Genomic DNA, 23,915 nt, shown 5'->3' with positions numbered 1-23,915 from the left:
GGTTTTATAAGTCTTGTTATGCTTTTATGCAATATTAAATGTGATTAAAAACAGTGCAATACAACTGATCCCATTCTCTCTTATTGAATTCTATTTGCATGGCCTTTTAATTCTATGGCAAAACCATCCTGACAACAAAATGTAATCCAACGCAATGTGTCTTTTACCTGAGACTTGATACTGCGCTCAATCTTATTGATCTCAGTCAAGTAATCAGAATTGGGGCCTTGGAGCCATTCTGATTTAACTGCTCTTGCTCTATTTCCTTTCATGATGTGGTAACGTGGGGGAGGTCGGCATGAAGCAAAACAAAATCATCATGATAACGACAGGTTTTGATGCTGGTATGGTGGTTTAGGATGGTCCTTAGCTGGTTTATGCTGGTCCTTGACCAGTAACATGACCAGCTAAGCACCAGCATAAACCAGCAAAGAACCAGCATAAACCAAAGATCAGCATTAACCAGCAAAGGAACATCTAAAACCAGCATCCCAGCATCAAAACCTTTTAAATCAATTCACTAAAATTATTAATTTAGTGTCCCTTCGGTGTCGAGTTGTTGCCATTAGGTGGAAACAAATGTTAAAGGTGATTCAAAGTGATTCACTCCTCTCAGGTCTTCACAGTCTTTCAGGAATGAAGTGTCTCATCCTTTAGTAAAATGTCTACCTCTACATACCTAAGAAACTAAATTAAGACCATAAATCTGTCTGTTTATCTATAGTTTAAGTCAAAAGTTTACATACACATTGCAGAATCTGCAAAATGTTATTTATTTTACCAAAATAAGAGGGTTCATACAAAGTGCATTTTATTTTGAACTTTCCTGTTTAAAAGTTTATCCGCTTAATTCTTAATATACTGTGTTTTATCCACAGCTGTGTGTTTTTTTGTTTCGTGATAGTTGTTCATGAGTCCCTTGTTTGTCCTAAACAGTTAAACTGCCTGCTGTTCTTCAGAAAAAAATCTTTCAGGTCCCACATATGATTTGGTTATTCAGCATTTTTATGTATTTGAACCCTTTCCAACAATGACTGTATGATTTTGAGATCTATCTTTTCACACTAAGGACAACTGACAGACTGATATGCAACTATTACAGAAATTGAGAAATGCTCAATGATGCTCCAGAAGGAAAAACAATGCATTAAGAGCCAGGGGTGTAAACTTTTAAACAGAATGAAGATTATTTTTTATTTTGCCGAAATATCATATTTTTTAATTTAGTACTGCCCTTCAGAAGCTACAGAAGATGCTTATATGTTTGCCAAAAGATAAAATAAGTTAAATTTACCCTGATCTTCAAATTCAAGACATCCATCTATCTATCTATCTATCTATCTATCTATCTATCTATCTATCTATCTATCTATCTATCTATCTATCTATCTGTCTATCTATCTATCTATCTATCTATCTGTCTGTCTGTCTGTCTGTCTTGTTTCATATGAAATGCAGAATTTTGAATTCAGCACAGAGGAATTCATTGCAACCGCTACAAAACATTTACAAGTTTTCCTTTTTAAAATTTTACCATTTAATTATGTCTATTTTTCTAAACTGATCAGACATATTTCTCCAAACTAAGTTCAGTGTGCATACAGTCAAAAAATGAGCACAACCATCAACACGTTTTAATGTTTGTCATTCAGCAACAACCTCCCGGCTTCCTCCGCTGTGGTTACTATCGTTACCTCTGCCTCAACTGTCCGCTCCCAGACCTCCAGCTGCTTCTAGCCAATCCAGACGCAAGAGGCGGGGCTTGCGAAGAAAAAAAAACACGCCAGTCGAACGTCCCCCGCGCACGCGCCCTGCACTCTCTCCCTCTTTTATGTCTCGCGCTGTGGCCGCCTCCCGGTTTTGAGCAACACGGAACAACAAATGTGAAAAATTCAAACACAAACACTGTTTTTAGTACCCATACCCCCGTCTATTTGAAAAGTCCATTCGTCCCATAAATGAGCCATGGCGGTGAACTTCGGCAAGATCGTCGTGGGGATTTATGTGGAGATAAAGCGCAGCGATGGTGAGTTCATATTTGGGTCGCTTGTAACCGTCCGTTAAAGTCGCTGCCCCGGTTCGGCTAACGGATGCTAACGTTATACACAAAAACCTGACAGAAACGACGGGGTTAGGTGGTTGGGCCTGGTATAAATCGATATTTGGCGTTAAGTTTGGTCTGTTGGTGCTGGTTGCCGGGGTAGTTAACGAGCTTGTGTCAATCAACAGTGCAACTGTCGCTTTACGTTAGCCACCTGCTAAACCCGGGTGGAGTTTGTTTAGAATCATAATGTGTACGATCATATTTGATTTCAGCCTACTAACTGGCTTACTTGATGTAGATTAGTGAGGAAGTATTTATGTATCGATTTGGTAGGGAATATATTCATAGAAAGACTGTAGATTTTGGATTTGTGTGAGTTAGCCATATTAAGTCACTTGCAAATGAATGTTTTGTTTTACAGAACAGGTTGTAAATAAGTGTGTACAAAGGGAGGTTGCTGATTTCACTCAAACCAGCTGGTTTGTTTACCTTGGTATTTTTGAGTCCTACATAAGTTTAGATACCAGTCACTCACATCAGTCACTTATTTGAGGTAATAAGGACATCTGAGAGCTTTTATAGTCATAACAATCTGACTGTTTTAAAGTATAATGATTAGAAGATGACAGGCAAGTTCATTGAAGTTATATTCTTTGGGTTCAGAGAATAAACTCCATCCTAGTGGCCAAAGGAAATGCAGACAGTTTGGGATTAGTTGCATTGTTAACAGATGTATAAATAATCCAGTACTCACAATTTAGTCATTCAAAAATACAACCAAACAATGGCTTTCAAATGTGAAGTAACCTATTTGTTGTACTGTTTGGACAACTACTTAAATCGGACATTTTTTTTTAGGGTAGAAAAGTTTATATTTGATCCAATGCAAAGAGTATAACTATCTTTCCATTTAAGAAACTAGCAACCACAACAACTTTAAACAGCAGCAGTAGTAATTCTACTAATATTACTTCTACTAACCATCATTATTGTAGTTTTTATTATTATTAGAGCTTCAAATAATAATAGATTAATAGATTCAAAATAAAAGTGTTTTTTTGTACTGTGTATATTCATTATGTGTATACACACACACACACACACACACACACACACACACACACACACACACACACACACACACACACACATATATATATATATATATATATATATAAATGTATTTGTAGTCACTTGTATATAATTTATATTATATATAAAAATACATATTTTACATATATATCTAACATATTTTTCCTTAATATATACATAATAAATATACACAGTACACACATGTATATATTACATTATTTATGTATTTGTATGTACACTTGTATATACTTTATATATAAATATTTTACATATAATATCTAACATATTTGTCATCTAACATAATTGTGTATTTTTATATACATAATAAATATACATGGTACACACACCTATATGTATATATTTAAAAAAAAATGCATTTGTATGTATACAATTGTATATAATTTATATTATATATAAATATAAATATTTTACATATATGTATTACATAAATGTGTATTTTTATAATAAATATACACCGGACACACACATATGTATATATTTAAAAAAAAAAATTTGTATTTGTATGTAAACACGTATATAATTAATATTATATATAAATATAAATATTTTACATATAAATCTAACATATTTGTCCTTAATATATACATGAATGTGTGTTTATTTATATATACATAATAAATATACACATTACACACACATATTTGTATATATTTTTCAAAAAATTGTATGTATTTGTGTGTATACAATTGTATATAATTAATATGATATATAAATATAAATATTTTACATACGTGTATTACATAAATGTGTATTTTTATAATAAATATACACTGACCAGACACACATATGTATATATTTAAAAAATATTTGTTTGTATTTGTATGTAAACACTTGTATATAATTTATATTATATATATATATATATAAATATAAATATTTTACAAATAAATCTAACATATATATACATGTATGTGTGCGTGTTTATATATACATAAAAAATCTACACAGCACACATACATTTAGTATGCAAACAAACTTTTATTTTAAATCAATTAATCATGACTAATTATTAATAATAGTACAGCATTCACTGGAATCTGGATATTATGTTTTAACTATTCATAGATTAATTGTAGTTTAGTTAATCAAAAGCAGAAGTAAAACATACACTGCATGTGATTCTGAATATTTTTAAAGAAAATTAATCTGTATTATATTAATCTGTAATAACAAGTAATCAAAGTGTAAATTCCTGAGCATTTAGCTTCTTTTCATTAGTATTGGCATCAATACAATTTAGAAGACTGTCAGAAGAGATTTTGATTTTATCTCTTTGAGAAGGCTGTGTTATATTTAACTTCAGCTCGTAGCAAAGAAACAAGTGAGCCCTGGCCTGTTGACGTGTTAGACAAACCACTCCTGTCTCTTTGGGAAGTTTCGTGCATTGCGTAATAGAGATGACTTTTGACATGCTCTCTGAAGACGAACAGCGCTTGTGACATCTTTAAACACGTCATAAAGATATGCCTTTACTTTTAACTTTTTTTTCTTTTGGCCTGATGTTGGATGCAGGGGTTTTAAATAGCTTGTTTTATGGCAAGATAATATGTGCTTTTTCTTGCTGATGCCGCTGTTGAATAATTGCAGGGATGGCGATGTGTGAGTAGGAATAGCTCTGAATAATAGATACGGGACTGTTTCTTTTTTTTTTTAGTATTGCTCTGATAGTTTTAATAATAATAGCACAACTTCTGAAGTGTCCTTTCTGTTGACATGTTATCTTGTACATAAACTCCCATTAGATATGTACAATTTCAAAATGCATGCATGAATGTTTTTTAATTTGTCTTTCACGCTAAGAAGTGTTGGGTTTCTTACAGGGCGAATACACCAGGCCATGGTGACCTCTTTAAATGAAGATAATGAAAGTGTTACTGTGGAATGGATAGAAAATGGAGACACTAAAGGAAAAGAGGTAAGTCTAGCAGCTTCTCAGCTGCCTGTGTTATTAATAATGAATAGAACAATGTTCTGGTGTTGTTCAGACTCTCAGATATTACGTGCCCTCAGTCAATGGACACATGCTGTGTTTCTTTCAGATATGAATATCGTGTACCCTGTTCCGTTTTAGTCCTGCATGATTTGAATTAAAGTGATCAGATTTCTTACAATGTTCACAGCTTGTTCTTTTTTTTTCCATACCAGATTGATTTGGAGTGCATATTCTCACTAAATCCAGATGTTGCTGCAGAGGAGGAGATTTCCTTGAGCCCTGTTACACCACCGCCTCCTACACCCAGCTCTGTGAAGGTCAACAAAATCCCTAAGGTTTGTATGAGGCCAAGAGTTAAATGTTGAACTTGCATTCTAATTGTTCGCGTCTTTTGAACTTTTTCGTACTCTTGTTTGTGTGCAGAATCGTAGAACTATCGCACCGGGAAGGAGTGAAATCCCATCCAGAGACAACAGAGGTATACTTGCACAATAAATCAAAATAAGTTATGGATTGCGGTATGGCCATATGCAGTTATTATTCTATATTATTAAAAGTGATTTAGGAAAAAAAAATGGTGTGCATGGGTGCTTTAAAATGAAGGGGCGGCAGATGTATGTGTCAGGCTCATGTTGTAGTGTTTTCAGAGAGTGCATACTCCACGAGCACTTCATTTTGACAGGGTACTCTGAATTTGTTATAGCATACACTGTGAATCACTTTTTCCACATTTGTCCAGTTCTGAACATTTTAAGTGCTAAAAGTTACTGTACAAATCTGTATAATAACACTAGGAGAGATAATTGGTTTAATGTGATTTTTTTTTTTTGTGACTGGAAAGTATTTTTAGTTTGATTTTTATTTAGAAATTATATTAATGGGCATTAAAGCTTAGTCTACACACAAACTGAAGTCTGTTAAAATTAAAGGATTATTTAACTTCCAGAGTAAATTCCTATTCCTGATAATTTGTTCATGTCTTTCTTTCTTCAGTAATAAAGAAAAGAAAACTTTTGAGGTAAACATTCCCAAATTTTTCTCCATATAGTGGACTTCAGTGGTGGCCAACGGGTTGAAGATCCAAATTGCAGTTTCATTTCAGTTTCAAAGGGCTCTACACCATCCCAGCCGAGAAATAAGGGACTTAGCTAGAGAAATGATCTGTCATTTTTGAAAAAATAAAATAAAAATGTATATACTTAAACCACAAATGCTCATCTTGCGCTAGCTCTGCAATGCGCATGTGCGTCTTCATGCATTGCTTAATCATGTTGGAAAAGTCACGTGTGGCTAGTTCTTCATTTGTGTACTTCATTCAAAAAGGTAGGGTAGGGCGAAAAACATCTTATTTTGCCCTCCAACATCAAAATCGTCTGACATCTTTGTTTTACCTTTTTTTGTAACGAGCAATTGACTTTCTTTGAGCGTTCACTTTGTAAACACTGGGTTGGTACTTCTGCCTATGTCACGTGTAAGATCGAGCTAGTGCAAGACATGCATTTGTGATTAAAAAAAAAAAGTATATACATCTTTATTTTTTTTAGAAAATGACCATTTGTTTTGCTAGATAATACCCTTATTCCTCGGCTGGGATCATGTAGTGCCCTTTGAAGCTGCATTAAAACTCCAATTTAGACCTTCAACCCATTGGCCACCACTGAAGTCCACTATATAAAGAAACATCCTGGAATGTTTCCCTCAAAAACCTTAATTTCTTTTCGACTGAAGAAAGACATGAACATCTTGGATGACATGGGGGTGAGTAAGTTATCAGGAAATTTTTATTCTGAAAGTGACCATTTAAGACTGATTTTATTGCCACTTGAAAGATTACAACAGACCTATATAGCTATTGTATAGCAAAATTCAAATTTTCAATGCAATTAATTAATTTTGAATTAGTTTGGTTACAAAAAAATAATGCCGAAATAAAATGTAAATGCAATTAGGCTGCATACACGCCGCCCCTTCTTACAGACGATTACATTAGTGCATTTAGACCTGCTTCTGTGCAGTCAACAACTGATGGACTGTTTTTTTTTTTTTCCAGAGTCCGTTTTACTCTGATGTAAGTTACAATATGGAAGAAAAAATATGTTGCGACCTTAACAGGAATTTTAATCAGCCAATTCACATTTGCTGTGTTGGCATGCTCAAACAGATAAAAGTGGCAGAGTGTTTTACTTATAGTGACTGTTTTACTACATATCTCGGCGTACTAAGCTGGCTGTGTTTCAAAACTTGATGAGCTGTCTACCTAAGCGGTATTTTTGTGCATCATAGGCATGTTTGAGTGCTCCTGTGATGCCTCAGTTTACAGACATAGTCTCTGTTTGTCCGCGTGTTATTTGCTGACTCTTATGTGTCCTGTTTTAAAGTTGGCTCGACTCGGGGACGGCCGGCCCAGCAACAGCAACAGCCAGAATCAGCACCCCCTCCACCGGCACAACAGCCCTCTCAGCCCACACAGAGCCAGACCCAAAGTCAGCAACAACAAAATGGTAATATGACACTCCTCAGTGCTTTTCAATCTGTTCCTGTCAACCCCCCTTTTCCCCTCAGGAAAACGCTGAAAGCCGGACTGAGGGCTCCTCCACAGATCATGCATAAAGAGAAAGCATCCTTTTAGAGTCTGAACTTTGCAGTAAACCTAAACCTTGCTCATCTGTCTATATCTTGGCTCAGATCTCATGGGGTGTGGTTTGGCTATCCCAGCAGCCCCTCTGAATGTCAGTGACTGTTTGTGACCGGGCAGGCTGGACCTGACTCTGAACCTCCCTGATTAATCCTCTTGCTTTGAATTTATGAAGCTTACAAGAGTCTGTCTGCTGAATTAATCTGGAATCAAAATGCTCAAACTGTTTTCTATGTGCTGCATGATGCTGCACGATGCTGCACATCCTTTGGGCAAAGATACATTGCCGTTCTTTCTCAGAATTGAAATTGAAAGGAATAGCTCATTCAAAAATAAACATTTGCTGAAAATATACTCACCCTCAGGCCATCAAAGATGTAGATGAGTTTGTTTCTTCATCAGAGCAGATTTTGGATAATTAAAATTAATAATAAAAATGATATTAAAACATCACTCGCTCACCAGTTGATCCTCTGCAGTAAATGGGTGCCGTCAAATCCAAACAGCTGATAAAAACATCACAATAATCCCTTAGCAATTCACACGATTTCAGTCCATCAGCATCAGTCCATTAACAGCTTGTGAAGAGCAAAGCTGCATGTTTGTAATAAACAGATCCATCATTAATGCATTTTAACTTTAAACTATCACTTGTATTTAAAATAAGACTCTGTAATAACATCATAACACTTCATCCAGTGAAAATGTCCATTTCCTCTTGTGTTCTGACATCAAAATCTACCAACAAATGTGACCCTGGACCACAAAACCAGTTGCGAGTAGCACAGTTATATTTGTAGCAATAGCCAGCAATACATTGTATGGGTCAAAATTATCGATTTATATTTTATGCCAAAAATTATTATTATTTTATGCTAAAAATGTATTATTATTAAGTAAAGATTCAGTTTGTCAACTTTAAAGGTGGTTTTCTCAATATTTTGATCTGATTTGATTTTTTTTTTTTTTTTGCACACTCAGATTTCAGATGTTCAAATAGTATCTCGGCCAAATATTGTCCTATCTTAGCAAACCATACATCACTGGAAAGCCTATTTATTCAGCTTTGAGTTTCAAGAAATTGACCCTTATGGTTGGTTTTGTGGTCCAGGGTCACATATTTATTTAGTTAATAAATGTTTTGGACTGTTTTCACTTTTAATCTGGTGAAACCACTTTTTCGCTGGAAAAAGCAATTATATGGATAGAGAACGCCTTAAAGAAGCCATAATTGTTTATTACATAACACCCAGCTTTTTGCTTTACAAGATGTTAACTGGCGGACTGAAGTCACGTGGATTATTTGTGGATTATTGTGATGTTTTTATCAGCTGTTTGGGCTCTCGTTCTGACGGTTCATTTTTGGCTAAATTATTCCTTTAAATCAATTTGTGAGCTTTCTGAAGATTCCCAACCCTAGTTTTGTGTCACAAGATGAGTCAGTGTTCAAATTGCACACTGTTTTTGAGTAATTAAGTTAGTCAAGCAGATGAATATTAATGCCTTAATTATATGGCCTAATCTTTTGTTCCATGTTCTGCTCATACTACTGTTTACAAATAATAGCAGTAATGTTGGGTATGTTGTAGACAGCAAGTGCGCATAGATAAATGACTTTGGAAAAGGTCTGCTCAGAGAATAGAGCTCTTTAAGATGGAGAGGGCTGTTGGCGCTACCATGTGCCAGCTGCCAGAGGCTCTGGCTTGCCTCTATAGCCACTCTGTCTACACACATACACACTTATATTAGAGAGAGATAGAGAGAAGGCAGGCTAAAAGAGAGGAAGCTGTTGTTGCCTTTGTTAAAATAGGATTGTGTGTCGCTCTGCTCTCTAACAGCAAGGAGGAAGTCGAACTGTGTGAAGGAAGTGGAAAAATTGCAGGAGAAGAGGGAGAGACGGAGGCTACAGCAACAGGAACTGAGAGAAAAGCGAGCGCAGGTAAGACTTATCGTATTTCTGTCATTATATATCTCTCTGCCTCATCTTTCAGGTTTTAATTGTAATGTTTTTGTCAGGTTTGACTAACAGATTATTAAACCAGGTGGTGTTCCTTTTGTGAATGTGCTTGTTTTGTTTTAAAGGAAATTGATACAACGATTCCAAACTATGAAATACTGCAGATGATCCGAGACTTCAGAGCAAGCTTGGACTATCGACCGCTAACCACGACAGATTTGGTAAGTATTTGTAAATTAATGTCTGGGTCATATTAAAATAAATAAATAAATAAATGAATAATTTATCTTAAATTAAATTAAATCATGTATCAATATTTATTTTTTTATTATTTTTATATTATTACCATTGTTAGTTTTTTTTTAATTCATTATTTTATTTATAATTATTTATTCAGATTTTTTTCTCCATTTCAGCTTTGAGGGGATTGGGGAATGTGACCCAGACATGTTCATGTATTTGAAATTCACCTTTTCCTGATGATGATAATATAGATAAAAATTATAATTAAAAAAATTCTGACTTAAAGTTACTTTTATTCAACCAGCAAGTTTTTTTTTTTTTTACCGGAAATGAGACAGGCGTCTCCCAAAAGATAATAAGACGATGTACAAGAAGCATCATTGTGGAAAAAAATATTTCTCAGCTTTTATTTACATTTGAACAAAAAGTGTCATGTCCAAAATTAATCATACCCTTTGTAAACTGCTACACTCTATGGGAAAATCCAAAGTTCTATACCATTCCAAATAGTCCAAGCAGTTCTGAACCATCCTAATTACCCTGATTCATTGGGAACAGCTGTTTTAATCAACTCAACAGGTGAAAAACAGAAGCTCTCTGCTGTTGGTTTGTGGACAGTCATGGCTAATGCTGCGTTCCAGGCAGGTTTTTTAACCGGTAAATCACCACTTCAAACCACGACTCACGACTTTGTAGCGTTCCAGGCAAGTCACGCCAAATTGCCTGGGCACATTTATGAATTATTATTATTTTTATATTATTATTAATTTGATTGCAACGTTATATTGTCCTAAGCGCTATTTTTCCACCGTGTACTACTTGCATAAACACCGCACCCATTAGGGCTGATATTGTTGTTTCGCGGGCTATGTTACGTCAGAACTCGGAACTGGGAGTACATCGATCTAGTACGAGTTCACGAGTGGGAAGTCACGGGTTTGACTGCCGTTCCAGTGCACTTTCACGGGTAGAAGGTCGGAAAAACACGGGTTACGGGTTGTCTGGAATGCGGCATAAGACCAGTGGAGACATGCAAAAAGCTGGTCAGCAATTATAGGAAGCGATTGATTGTTGTAATACCCAAGGCTTTTCTATTGATTATTGAGAAGGGTATGAATAATTTTGGACATGCCACTTTTTGTTCAAATATAAATAAAAGATGAGTAATATTTTTTCCACAATGATGCCTCTTGTACATTGTCTTATTATCTTTTGGGAGAAGCCTGTGTCATTTCCGGTCAAAAGTAAACTTGCTGGTTGAATAAAAGTAACTTTAAGTCAGAATTTGCCAGGGGTAGGAATAATTTCAGGCTTGACTGTATATTATTAATTAGAAAAAGTATAAGTAGCACTATCATATGCTTCATTCTTGGATGTTAAATAAAATGAATAGTGTAAAAAGAAGTCAAATGTAATTTAATTTTTCAACAGATTGAGGAGCACAGAATATGTGTTTGTGTTAGGAAAAGGCCACTCAATAAAAAAGGTAATGCCTCAGAAATGAGTACTTCTTTTTAGTTTTTGATTGCCTTGTGTGTGTTTGTAACTTAGTTCTCATTTGTGTTGTAGAGTTGACAGTAAAGGACCTAGATGTGATCACTATTCCAAGTAAAGATGTTGTCATGGTCCATGAACCAAAACAGAAGGTGGACCTGACTCGATACCTAGAGAACCAAACATTCCGCTTCGATTATGCCTTTGATGACAGCACAACCAATGAAATGGTTTACAGGTAGAGGATGACTTCATTTTTTGCTCATTAATCAAAAATCATTATCTGAAAATGAGGTCAGGAATTAGTCACTGTTGAAGAAAAAAAACACATGACTGTTCTTTCCAAAGGTTTACTGCAAGACCCCTTGTGGAAACCATCTTTGACAGAGGAATGGCCACATGCTTTGCCTATGGCCAAACAGGAAGTGGAAAAACTCATGTAAGAAATATTTATTTTAAATTAGACATTTTACTTTTGTTACTTACTTTTAGTTTTTGTAGCTTTGCTGTTCAAAAGTTTAGTAACAAAGATTTTTTATGTTTTTTTGAAGAAGTTTCTTATGCTCATCAAGGTGGCATTTATTGGATCAAAAATACAGAAAAAAAATGTAATACTGTGAAATATTATTACAATGTAAAATTATGTTTTCTATTTTATTATACATTAAAATCTAATTTATTTCTGTGATCAAAGCTGAATTTTTAGCATCATTACTCTAGTATTCAGTATCACATGATCCTTCAGAAATCATTTTAATATTCTAATTTGTTATCAATGTTGGAAACAGTTGTGCTGCTTAATATTTTTTTTCCAACCTGTGATATTTTTTCAGGATTTTTTGATGAATTAAAGGTTACATTTAAAAAAAATCTAAATCATTTCTAATAATATACACAGCAAGGTTGTGTTAAATTGAAAAAAAAAGTAATAGTAAAGACTTAAAGATATTGTTAGAAAATATTTCTATTTTAAATAAATGCTGTTGTTCTTCACTTTTTATGTATCAAAAAAATCCTGAAAATGTATCACAGATTCCAAAAGATATTTGGCAGCACAGCTGTTGCCAACATAGATAATTAAAAAAATAAATCAGCACATTACAATGATTTCTGAAGGATCATGTGACACTTAAGACTGAAGTAATGGCTGATGAAAATTCAGTTTTGCATCACAGGAAGAAATTATATTTTAAAGTATATTAAAATAAAAACCAGTGTCTTGTATTGTAATAACCTTTCACAATATTACTGTTTTTCTCTGTATTTTTGATCAAATAAATGCAGCCTTAATGAGCAGATTTCTTTAAAAAACATTACATTACTGATAAAATTTACTTTTAAATGGCAGTGAATATAAGTGTAATAAGATATAAAGCGATTTCTTTCATCGATTGCTTTTTGTTTTAGACCATGGGTGGAGATTTTTCAGGAAAGAACCAGGATTGTTCAAAAGGAATCTATGCATTAGCTGGTAATTGATGTTTATTTGGCCCTATCATTTCTTTAATTTGTTTCTGTCAAGCAAACTCATTTTTGTACATGTTTTACACAAACAGCTCGAGATGTTTTTCTCATGCTGAAGAAACCAAACTATAAGAAGCTGGATCTTCAGGTTTACGCGACTTTCTTTGAAATTTACAGTGGAAAGGTAAGTGGCTCTGAGTTACATTCCTTTTTTTTGTTGATGCAAATTGTGTTGGGAATACCATTTGAAGATTTGTACACAATTGCTTGATGACTGGATCATTTTCATTTCACATTTCAAAATATATCCTTTCATTGAGTGGTGTTTTAGAAAATTGATGACTTATGGCTGTGACATGTCTATTTTAAAAATGGGACAAGTCTTTCAAAGTATTTTCTTCTTTAGGTTTTTGATCTGTTAAATCGTAAGGCTAAGCTACGTGTGCTAGAAGATGGAAAGCAGCAGGTTCAAGTGGTTGGGCTTCAAGAGCGTGAGGTCAAATGCACAGAGGATGTCCTCAAACTTATTGAAATGGGGAACAGTTGCAGGTAATAGTCAAAGGGTAAAACGATCATGTTCACTGTATATATCTCACTGAGTTATTTGCTGTTGTTTATTAATCTTTTTCTTAACGATTTATGATGTTTGGTCAATTTTACATACACTTTTCAGAATTTGCACAATGTTAATTATTTTACCATAAGTACGATCATGCAAAATTCATGTTATTTTTTTTATTTAGTAGTGACCCGAATAAGGTATTTCACATGAAAGACATTTACATGTAGTCCACAAGAGAAAATTGTAGTAGAATTAAAAAAAAAATGACCCCATTCAAAAGTTTACATGTGCATGATTTTTTTATACTGTGTTATTACCTGAATGATCCACAGCAGTGTTTTTTTTTTTTGTATTGTTTAATAATAGTTGTTCATGAGTCCCTTGTTTGTCCTGAACAGTTCAACAACTTGCTGTTCTTCAGAAAATCCTTCTTCTCCCACAAATTCTTTGGTTTTTCAGCATTTTTGTCTATTTGAACTCTTTCCATCATTGACTATGATTTTTAAAATTCACCTTTTTGGCACTCATATGCAGTGGCGGTTCTACACGGAGGCCAAGGGAGGCCCGTGCCCCTGTAGACATGTCCTTGGCCACCCCTGTGGCCCCCCGTACTGACCAAATAAAATAAAATAAATTAATTATGGTTTTACACACGAGCGCCAAAAGCGGAACTAATGCGACACATCGTTCTACTTAAATGGGTAAATTAGAGCGGCGCACACAAACACTGCAGCAACAATTAGAACTAACTTACTCTTGGATAGAGGAGCTACGATTTATTTCTCCTGTTGCAAGAGTCGAAAGTAAGCAAAACAATTTCATTTCGTGAGTGACTTGTTGTTCTTGCACATAACCGTGTTACTTTTGTTTTTCACACTGATAATTAAATCAAGTTTGTAAATGGCTTTGTAAAATCTTTGTTAACGTTAGTTAATAAAAATATACAGCTGTTCATTGTTCAGGGTGGCCGCGGATCCTTAAAAAGTCTTAAATTCCGTTGTCCTAAAATAAGGCCTTTAAATGTCTTAATTTGTCTTAAATCTAAATCCAAGGGTCTTAATTTTTTTACACTTTGAAAAGGAAAAGTTTATCGTTTTGAGGAGAATCTCCTGCGAAGGTTCTAAATCTGTTCTGTTGCTAGACACGCGCTTGCTTGACAACGCCTCAGTGTTGCCAGATTTAGCGGGTTTCCGCCCAACTACACGCATTTGAATCGCAGATTAGCTGTTAAATTTAACCATCATAGAGTAAAAGTTTATAATTAGCACATGTTTTTACGTTGCCGCACACAACTGGCGCGAGCACGCGCAGAGAGAGAGAGGAGAGAGAGGCGCGCGGCGCGATTCACACAGATTGATTCCTCTTTAACTGCTATTTGAACGGAAACGTACATACCAAGTCATGTCTTGATACCCGTTTTGGTATTCTGTTTAACAGTCGTTTATGTCTTCAGTGAACCGAAACAGCTGAGAAAGAGATGCGTGCCAGTATTCGGTGTGGGCATTTGGCCTTAAAGAGACAGCGTCCTATAAATACCTGCAGTGAGAAACACTAGTTATTTTACAATTAATTATTAAATTTCCCCTCCTGAATACTAGTGTTATTGATTTTATTACTAACTTTATGTTGTATTCATTTACACTTGTCATTTGTGTAATCGTTCTTGTTTTGTTACTGAACTTTAGTTCAGATAGTAGTTTTTGCTGTGGATGAGAAGTAGCCTACCTAAAGTAAGCATTCAGTAATTAGGAAAAAACAAACTTTTTTTTTTTTTTTTTTTTTTTTTTTGCTGATCCGAAAAATGATCCGATCCATGACTCAAAATTCGTGTTTGTTACACTGTTACATTGGCTTCAAAGTGTGTGAGAGCCTTGACTTTGTCATGGAATAGAAAATAATTTCTTCTTCTGCAATAGTGTTTTCTGTTGAATATTCCCAAGAATAATCAGTTAAATAAAATAATAATTTAAAATATCTTCATAGTTTTGTGCTAGACTTTTGCGGGACTTTCAATTTTGTCTTAAATTTTGTTTGAAAATGGTATTAAAAAGTCTTAAAATGTATTAAATTTAACTTGGTCAAACCTGTAGACACCCTGTTGTTAGTTCATGATCAAGTGCCGGTTTAGTTCTGCTGAAACTCTACACCTCTGAGAACTCTCTCATTAAAACAAAGAAAGTGTAGACATGATGTAAATAAGAGATTAATTGTACTGTGTAAATGTGATTTCATTACCTTTTATTAACTTTGAGAGATTGCGATGAACTACAGTAATGTATGAGTGACAGCTTTCCAGTGATTGTAAGGGGAGCGCGCACTTTTAAGATTAATTCAGAATTTGAATTCATTTATTCATGGATTCACTCTCTGATAACGCAACATCGCCATTGCTATCGTGCAGCACATAGGCTACTACATCAGTTACACAAACTAAGAGAAGGTAAAGCAGGTGCTTACTCATCAAAATATGTCTAAACAGCCGCACTACACATGTCGACACGCGCCCGTGAGTAAACATTATTTTTTTCTTTCACCATGCAGCAAACCTAAAAAATAATTAAACCGTTTAACTTATAGTACTTCTTACTGTCGATTAACAGTGAACGGTCAATATGAGCATCCCTAAAATGTTTGTATGATTTTAAAGTAAAATAAAGTTTATAATCTTTAAATATCACTTGTTGTCATTTTTTAATGTGCCCCTCTGGTTAAACACTGGCCCCTTCTTGGCCCCCCTAGTCAAATTTGTCTAGAACCGCCACTGCTCATATGCAACTATTACAGAAGGATCAAATGCTCACTAATTCTCCAGAAGGAAACACAGTGCATTAAGAGCTGAACTTTTAGAAATGTGAAGATCGGGGTAAATGTAACTTGTTTTGTCTTCTAGGAATCATTTAAGTATCTTCTGTAGCTTCTGAATGGTAGTAATAAATTAAATAAATATGATATTTAGGCAAAATAGGAAATTCTGTTCAAAAGTTTTCACCGACTCTTAATCCATTATTTCATTCTGGAGCATTAGTGAGTATTTGAACCTTCTGTAGCAGTTGCAGATGAGTCCCTCAGTGTGAAAAGATGGATCTCAGAATCATACATTTTGGAAAGGGTTCAAATACACAAAAATGCTGAAAAACCGAAGAATTTGTGGGACCTGAATGATTTTTCTGAAGAACAGTGGGCAGTTTAACAGTTCAGGACAAACAAGAGACTTATGAACAACTATCATTAAACAAAAAAACACAGCTGTAAACATCTTTTATGTGAAATATCTTAATCAGGTCAGTACTAAATAAAAAAATAACATGTATTTTGTATAATCCCTCTTAATTAAAACATTTTGTGGATTCTGCAAGGTGTATGTAAACTTTTGACCTCAACTGCAAGTCAGACACTCCTAACTTAAATTTCGCTGCCTTATCTTCTGTTTTAGGACCTCGGGTCAGACCTCAGCCAATGCCCACTCATCCCGTAGCCACGCAGTCTTCCAAATCATTCTTCGAAGGAAGGGCAAGATGCATGGCAAGTTCTCACTTATTGATCTGGCGGGTAACGAACGTGGAGCGGACACATCCAGTGCTGATCGGCAGACTCGTTTAGAAGGAGCCGAAATTAACAAGAGTCTATTGGCTCTGAAGGTCAGCACCTTAAAAATACCACCCAAGAGTAGGGGACATAAATTGCCATTTTGAATTTTCCTAGTTAATCACTGTGATCTTGCATGTTCCATGTATTAGGAATGTATCAGGGCTCTGGGCCGTAATAAGCCTCACACCCCATTCAGAGCGAGCAAGCTCACACAGGTCCTCAGAGACTCATTCATCGGGGAGAACTCCAGGACATGCATGGTAAGTTTGAATAAGCTATCGTTCTTGAACATTGGGATTTGGCTAAGTTTACCTTTGCCTGTTTGCACAGCTCTAATTGTGACTGTTGTCTAATCAGATCGCCACCATTTCTCCTGGGATGGCTTCTTGTGAGAACACACTGAACACTCTGAGATATGCCAACAGGTGAGGACGTGGCACTGTGTTGTCCATTTATGAAAACAGAAGTTAGGAAGAACTCTTACCAATGTAGGTTCTAGCTGTTTATTTCCTTTTTTAAGAATTTTCAAATCTCAATCAAGTATTTACCAATGAGTTGACATGCAAGTACCGATGGGGGAAAGTGTTGTCATAACTATACATCTCTCCTGATTGGCTGTGCTCTTCTCTCTGTCTTGCTGTTTTTCTCTTCTGTCTTGACTGTCTTCAGAGTAAAGGAGTTTGGGATTAGTCCTTCTGACATCCCCTTCTCTCAGGGGGGAGGAAGTCGCTCTGAACCCTCTCCTACCTATGAGTATGAGCACATGTCTATGTAGCTTCCCACCTTATTGTAGTAAGATACACTGCAGCAGTGTTGGGGACTAAACTTAACTAAAACTAGTGATATAGTTTACTAAGATTTTTCAGTAGTGTAATAGTAGCCAAACTCTTTTTAACAGCTTTTTCATGAACAACAAGCAGTGTTGTTCAAATAACAAACCCTTAAATCATTATTTTTGTAACACTGTAGAATCTTAGGGATCATTCACCCAAAAATGAACATTCTGTCATTAATTGCTCACCCTCATTTCATTCCAAATCTGTAAGGTCTTTGTTCATCTTCAGAACACAAATTAAGATATTTTTAAATCCAAAAGCTTTCTGACCCTGCATAGACAGCAACGCAACTGACATGTTTGAAGTCCAGAAAGGTAGTAAGGACATCATTAAATAGTCCATGTGACATCAGTGGTTCAACCTTAAAGGAGTAGTTCACTTTCAGAACAAAAATTTACAGATAATGTAATCACCCCCTTGTCATCCAAGATGTTCATGTCTTTCTTCAGTCGTAAAGAAATTATGTTTTTTGAGTAAAACATTTCAGGATTTCTCTCCATATAATGGACTTCTATGGTGCCCCCGAGTTTGAACTTCCGAAATGCAGCTTCAAAGGGCTCTAAATGATCACAGCCGAGGAAAAAAGAGTCTTATCTAGAAAAACGATGGGTTATTTTCTAAAAGAAATTACAATTTATATACTTTTTAACCTTAAATGCTTGTCTTGTCTAGCTCGGCAAAACGAGCGTTTGAGATTTAAAAAGTACATAAGTTGTAAATGTTTTTAGAAAATAACTGATCGTTTCTCTAGATAAGACCCTTCTTCCTCAGCTTGGATCATTTAGAGCCCTTTGAAGCTGTATTTAAACTGCATTTTGGAAGTTCAAACTCGGGGGCACCATAGAAGTCCATTATATGGAAAGAAATCCTAAAAATGTTTTCCTTTAAAATTCACCATTTCTTTACGACTGAAGAAAGAAAGACATGAACATCTTGGATGACAAGGGGGTTGAGTACATTATCTGTAAATTCTTGTTCTGCAAGTGAACTACTCTTTTAATTTTATGAAGCTACAAGAATACTTTTTGTGTGCAAAGAAATGACTTTATTCACCAATTTCTTCTCTTGCATGTCAGTCATGAGGGTGAGGGTGAGGGTGTTTTATATTATATATTAGTGTGCTTGTTGTGACCTTAATTGAAATGTTCATCGTTTTAGTCTCAGAAAAATACTGTTCTGATTCCAGTTGTCGATACTTTTAGATTTATTATTATTTGTTCCATGATTATAAATATATTATCATCTTAAACAGCTTTTTTTTATTAGTGTTGGGAACAGTGTTTTACTTTCATGAGTGTCGTTTGGTTATCAGTTTCAATGTAGCTTCCCCAAGACTGCTCAGTAGTCAACCAACATCCCGCGTTGGCTTGCAACCAATGCATGGAAGTACTCATGCCCTGCAATGTATATAACCACAGTCTGTTTCATTTTATCAGAAACATTGGCTGCACTCACGTCTCGCACTAATGGTTGTGCTTTTGGTGTAAACATTTTTCATTTCCCCTTCTCTCTGCAGCCATTTCATTTCTCTAACCCTGGGAATGTCTGGCATTATCTGTGGTGCTTTTGTCCTTACTTCTCCTTTAGAAATATCTCATGAGTATAAATGCACATAAACACTGTACATAATAAAAATGAGATGACACCATAAACAGTTGCGTTAGCCACACAAACTGATGCAATTTATATATCCAGCTGCACTGATGGAAATTGTGATTTATTTATTATTATTATATTTTTTTTTACATTTTATATGTGACCCTGGACCACAAAACCAGTTTGAAGTAGCATGTTTATATTTGTAGCAATAGCCAAAAATACATTGTATAGGCCAAAATTATCGATTTTTCTTTTTTGCCACAAATCATTAGGATATTAAGTAAAGATCATGTTCCATGAAGATATTTTGTAAATTTTCTACCGTAAATACATCAACACTTAATTTTTAATTAGTAATATGCATTGCTAAGTGCTTCATTTGGACAAGGTGATTTTCTCAATATTTAGATTTTTTGCACCCTCAGATTCCAGATTTTCAAATAGTTGTATCTCGGCCAAAACCACATTATGACTGGTTTTGTGGTTCAGGGTCACATATTAAAAAATAAACAAATGTTTGTCAAAAGCATAAAACCTTGAAATGTTTTTCAAATAATGTCAGGTTCTGTTTTAAAGTAAGGTAAGAGTATGCAGCCAAAACCTGCATCTCTTCAGTTGAGTCCTGTGACCTGTGCATGGTGTCATTTAGGTCAGCATGATTGCTCTAAAAACATCATCATAAATGCTGTCAATCTGTGCATCTAGAGTGAAGGAGCTGACCGTGGATCCCAATGCTGTGTCGGAGGGAGTCCGCCCCAATGTCAACGCCATCAACCAGCTGGACATCATGGATGAGGAATGGGAATTGGGCAACTCCCCTCAGAGAGATGACCTCAAACTGCTCTGTGAACAGAATGTAAAAACACATCTGTTCCTAGTACTTCCTCTGATTTAAAATGCATGCACAATGATACAGTAATGACAGCCTTACTTCAGTGATACTTTTTAGAAGTGTAACTTGTGACCAACTGTTACTGTCTACATATAGTATATAAACTATATTATTATAAATGTTACTTGATAAATTGAATACATCATTGCTAAATATTAAAGGAGTAGTTCACTTCCAGAACAAAAATGTACAGATAATCTACTCACCTCCTTTCATCCAAGATATTCATGTCTTTCTTTCTTCAGTCGTAAAGAAATTATGTTTTTTGAGGAAAACATTTCAGGAATATAGTGGGCTTCTATGGTGCCTGCAAGTTTGAACTTCGAAAATGCAGTCTAAATGCAGCCTCAAAGCGCTCTAAACGATCCCAGCCTTATCTAGCATAACGATCGGTTATTTTCTACAAAAATGTGCAATTTATACACTTTTTAACCACAAATGTTCTTCTTGTGTAGCTCTGTGAACTGCATTTGTACTCTTTGAACTCCGGTTCATGACAGTTAGTGTATGTCGAAAAACTCCCATCTCATTTTCTCCTCCAACTTCAAAATCGTCCTACATCGCTCTTTTTTGTCAAGGGCATTTGAACTTCTTTTGCACGTTTGCTTTGTAAACACTGGGTCGTTACATCTGCAGCGATGTAGAACGATTTTGAAGTTGGAGGAGAAAATGAGATGAGATTTTTTCGGCATACCCTAACTTATTGAACTGGAGTGCACAAAGTACGCATTCGCATTCACATTACAGAGCTAGACAAGACAAGCATTTGAGGTTAGAGTATATAAATTGTCAGGTTTTTTTTTAGAAAATAACTGATCTTTTAGCTTGAGCCCTTTGAAGCTGCATTTAAACAGCATTTTGGAAGTTCAAACTCCCAGGCATAGAAGTCCACTATATGGAGATAAATTCCTGAAATGTTTTCCTCAAAAAACATCATTTCTTTTACTGCTGCAGAAAGAAAGACATGAACATCTTGGATGACAAAGAGGTGAGTAAATGATCTGTAATTTTCTGTTCTGGAAGTGAACTTATCCTTTAAAGGAATAATTCCCAAAATGAAAGCCATCCTAGGTGTATATGACTTTCTTTTTTCAGATGAATGTAGTCAGAGTTGTATTAAAATATGTCCTGGCTCTTCCAAGCTTTATAATGGTAGTGAATGGGTGTTGAGATTTTGAAGTTCACTAAAGTACATCCATCATCATAAAAAGTACTTCACACAGCTCCAAGGGTTTAATAAATGCCTTCTGAAGTGAATCAATGCATTTGTATAAAAAAAATAACTTCCACTAACTGTTGTAGAGTGGCGTTCAGAAGTGGCAAACACGGAAGCGCAGTAGAGAGAGCACAGCAAAGTACAAAAATGAGGATTTGTGAAGAAAAATGTCAGAGGATTTCGATATAAACCAAGAGAAGACTGGTTTTCCTTTGCTGTAAACAAAACCTGGTTCGCGCAAGACTAGCATATTCTCACTGAAGCTTACATTACGTTTACGTCCTACATAATCCACTGGAATGCCACTCTTATGAACGTGTGTACAACAGAGGAAGCTAAAGATTATGGTTTAAAAAAAATTGTAAATATGGATATTTTTCTGACACAAATGCATCGATTCGCTTCAGAAGGCCTTTATTAACCTCTCAGAGCCATGTGGAGCACTTTTTATGATGGACGGATGCACTTTATTAGACTTAAATCTCAACACCCATTCACTGCCATTATAAAGCTTAGAAGAGCCAAGACATTTTTAATATAACTTTGATTGAAAGAAGAAAGTCATATACATCTAGGATGGCTTTACGGTGAGTAAATCATGAGGTACTTTTATTTGTAGGTGAACTGTCTCTTTAAATATTAATTTCATTTTTTGTTATTCATGCTTTATGAAGTTAATTACTGCATATCATTATATATCAAGCATAAGCTTGAAACCACAAACAGGAAAATTAGGCAGGCAATCGATTTGTTGTCTCAGTCTCCTTTTAGATATTATACACCAAAACCCATTAGGACTTTTTAATATATGTAGGTTAAAAGCTTGTGTTTGAATATTGGCAGGAAGAGGAAGTCTCCCCTCAGCTCTTCACGTTCCACGAAGCGGTGTCTCAGCTGGTGGAGATGGAGGAGCAAGTTCTGGAGGACCACAGGGCTGTGTTTCAGGTGTTTATTCCTCTAAGGTCACTTTCAAACTGAGGCTGTTTAGTCCAGTTGATGTCAGCATTAGGTTTGCTGTGCTACTTTTTACAGTTTGGTTCCAAAACTAAAAAAAAGGCAATTGCTAATGATGATGTTCCTGACAGGAGTCTATCAGGTGGCTCGAGGATGAGAAGGTTCTCCTGGAGATGACCGAGGAGGTGGACTACGACGTGGACACCTACTCCTCTCAGCTCGAGCAGATCCTTGACCAGAAGATTGATATCCTTATTGAGCTCCGAGGTAATGCATCCTCTGGAATGTTCTTTGACTTTTTCCTTTCAGTGTTCCCCTGATGGAATGATTATTAATGGATGTGTGTCTGCTCGCATTATCAGATAAAGTGAGGTCATTCCGTTCTGCTCTCCAAGAGGAGGAACAAGCCAGCAAGCAGATTAACCCCAAGCGGCCCCGTGCGCTGTAGCCTGGAACACGCTCGCGGAGAAACGACAAACACAAGAGTCCTGTAGGCTTCTTGATAGTATTCAGAAGTATTCTGAAGAAACCTTTCCTACTTTCACATGTGAAATAAAGCGTTAGGTAATTCTCTTACAAATCAGCAGGATAAATTAAGGGGATTTTTTTTTCAACATTAAAACCCTTGGTGAATGATTCTGAGGAAAGCTTTAGAATTTTTTTATTATTAGTATCGATTTTATTTATTTACTTTTTCAGTGTAGGTTAAGGGTACAGACTTGTATCAGTTGATACTCACATGTTCTACCCTTTGGGGTTTGTTTTGTTTTGTTTTTTTAGTTGTACCACTGAAATCCTTCCTTCGAAGTTGTTCTGAATTGTATGCATGAACACTGCAACAGTTTATCACTCCGTTCCTAGCATGACTGACTTGGTTCATCTGCACTTTACATAACCTTGTTTTTCGGGGGTCCGTTTACCGTACTTGGCACGGTGTATGTTTCTGTTTACTCTTTCACCTTGCCATTTGTTGAAGACTTAATAGTTGAAGTTTTAAGACGTTCTCAAAGAAGCACTGGGAGAAAAATCTTAAGGGTTAATGTGAATGAATGTGAGAATTGTCAGCCGTTAGTTTTGTTGGTTTATCAATATCCGCTGTCCTTTTTCCACATTATTCTCTCTCATCTGTTTATCTGTAGGATGCTTTCGTGCCATATCATGTTTCCTTGTGGAAAGGAAGTTAACAATACACCGACTTAGTGTTTTGCTTTTAAAACTTCCCAACATTCTCACATTTGTAAAATGTAATAACTTACAGCAAGATTTCTCATAACACATAGGGAATACCACTTATCCGCTGCTGATGTGTTGGCACCTCTCAATTCAGTGGTTGCTAAATAAAGAATGATTCGACAAAATTCTGCCTTTTTATCTCGTTTCGTAAA

At 35.4% G+C, this 23,915-nt stretch overlaps 1 protein-coding gene across 2 annotated transcripts; it reads left to right on the top strand.

The window, feature by feature from the left end:
* The first annotated feature begins 1,840 nt into the window (after window positions 1-1,840).
* kif2a (kinesin family member 2a) lies at window positions 1,841-23,888 on the top strand. 2 transcript variants are annotated; one of them, XM_073819126.1, is made up of 21 exons: window positions 1,841-2,026; window positions 4,978-5,072; window positions 5,303-5,425; window positions 5,514-5,568; window positions 7,469-7,591; window positions 9,564-9,664; window positions 9,808-9,903; window positions 11,357-11,411; window positions 11,495-11,657; window positions 11,768-11,858; window positions 12,827-12,890; window positions 12,976-13,067; window positions 13,290-13,432; window positions 16,879-17,083; window positions 17,183-17,293; window positions 17,391-17,458; window positions 17,703-17,786; window positions 20,174-20,324; window positions 22,420-22,521; window positions 22,662-22,797; window positions 22,893-23,888. In XM_073819126.1, the coding sequence occupies exons 1-21, from the start codon at window positions 1,966-1,968 to the stop codon at window positions 22,976-22,978; spliced, it is 2,205 nt and encodes a 734-aa protein (XP_073675227.1). In that variant the 5' UTR covers window positions 1,841-1,965; the 3' UTR covers window positions 22,979-23,888. The 2 variants fall into 2 exon arrangements, with proteins under 2 accessions (XP_073675227.1, XP_073675228.1); XM_073819127.1 differs by lacking the exon at window positions 17,703-17,786.
* Window positions 23,889-23,915: the final 27 nt, after the last annotated feature.

Source organism: Garra rufa, chromosome 15, assembly GCF_049309525.1.
Source record: "Garra rufa chromosome 15, GarRuf1.0, whole genome shotgun sequence".
NCBI classification, from domain to species: domain Eukaryota; kingdom Metazoa; phylum Chordata; class Actinopteri; order Cypriniformes; family Cyprinidae; genus Garra; species Garra rufa.
This window is presented reverse-complemented; position numbering and strand designations above follow the sequence as displayed.

Excerpts from the sequence above, each read along its gene's own strand:
- kif2a (XM_073819126.1), top strand. The coding sequence starts at position 1,966 with ATGGCGGTGAACTTCGGCAAGATCGTCGTGGGGATTTATGTGGAGATA. Across the intron at positions 17,294-17,390 it reads AGAACTCCAGGACATGCATG|ATCGCCACCATTTCTCCTGG; the intron begins GTAAGTTTGAAT and ends TTGTCTAATCAG. Across the intron at positions 22,522-22,661 it reads ACCACAGGGCTGTGTTTCAG|GAGTCTATCAGGTGGCTCGA; the intron begins GTGTTTATTCCT and ends TGTTCCTGACAG.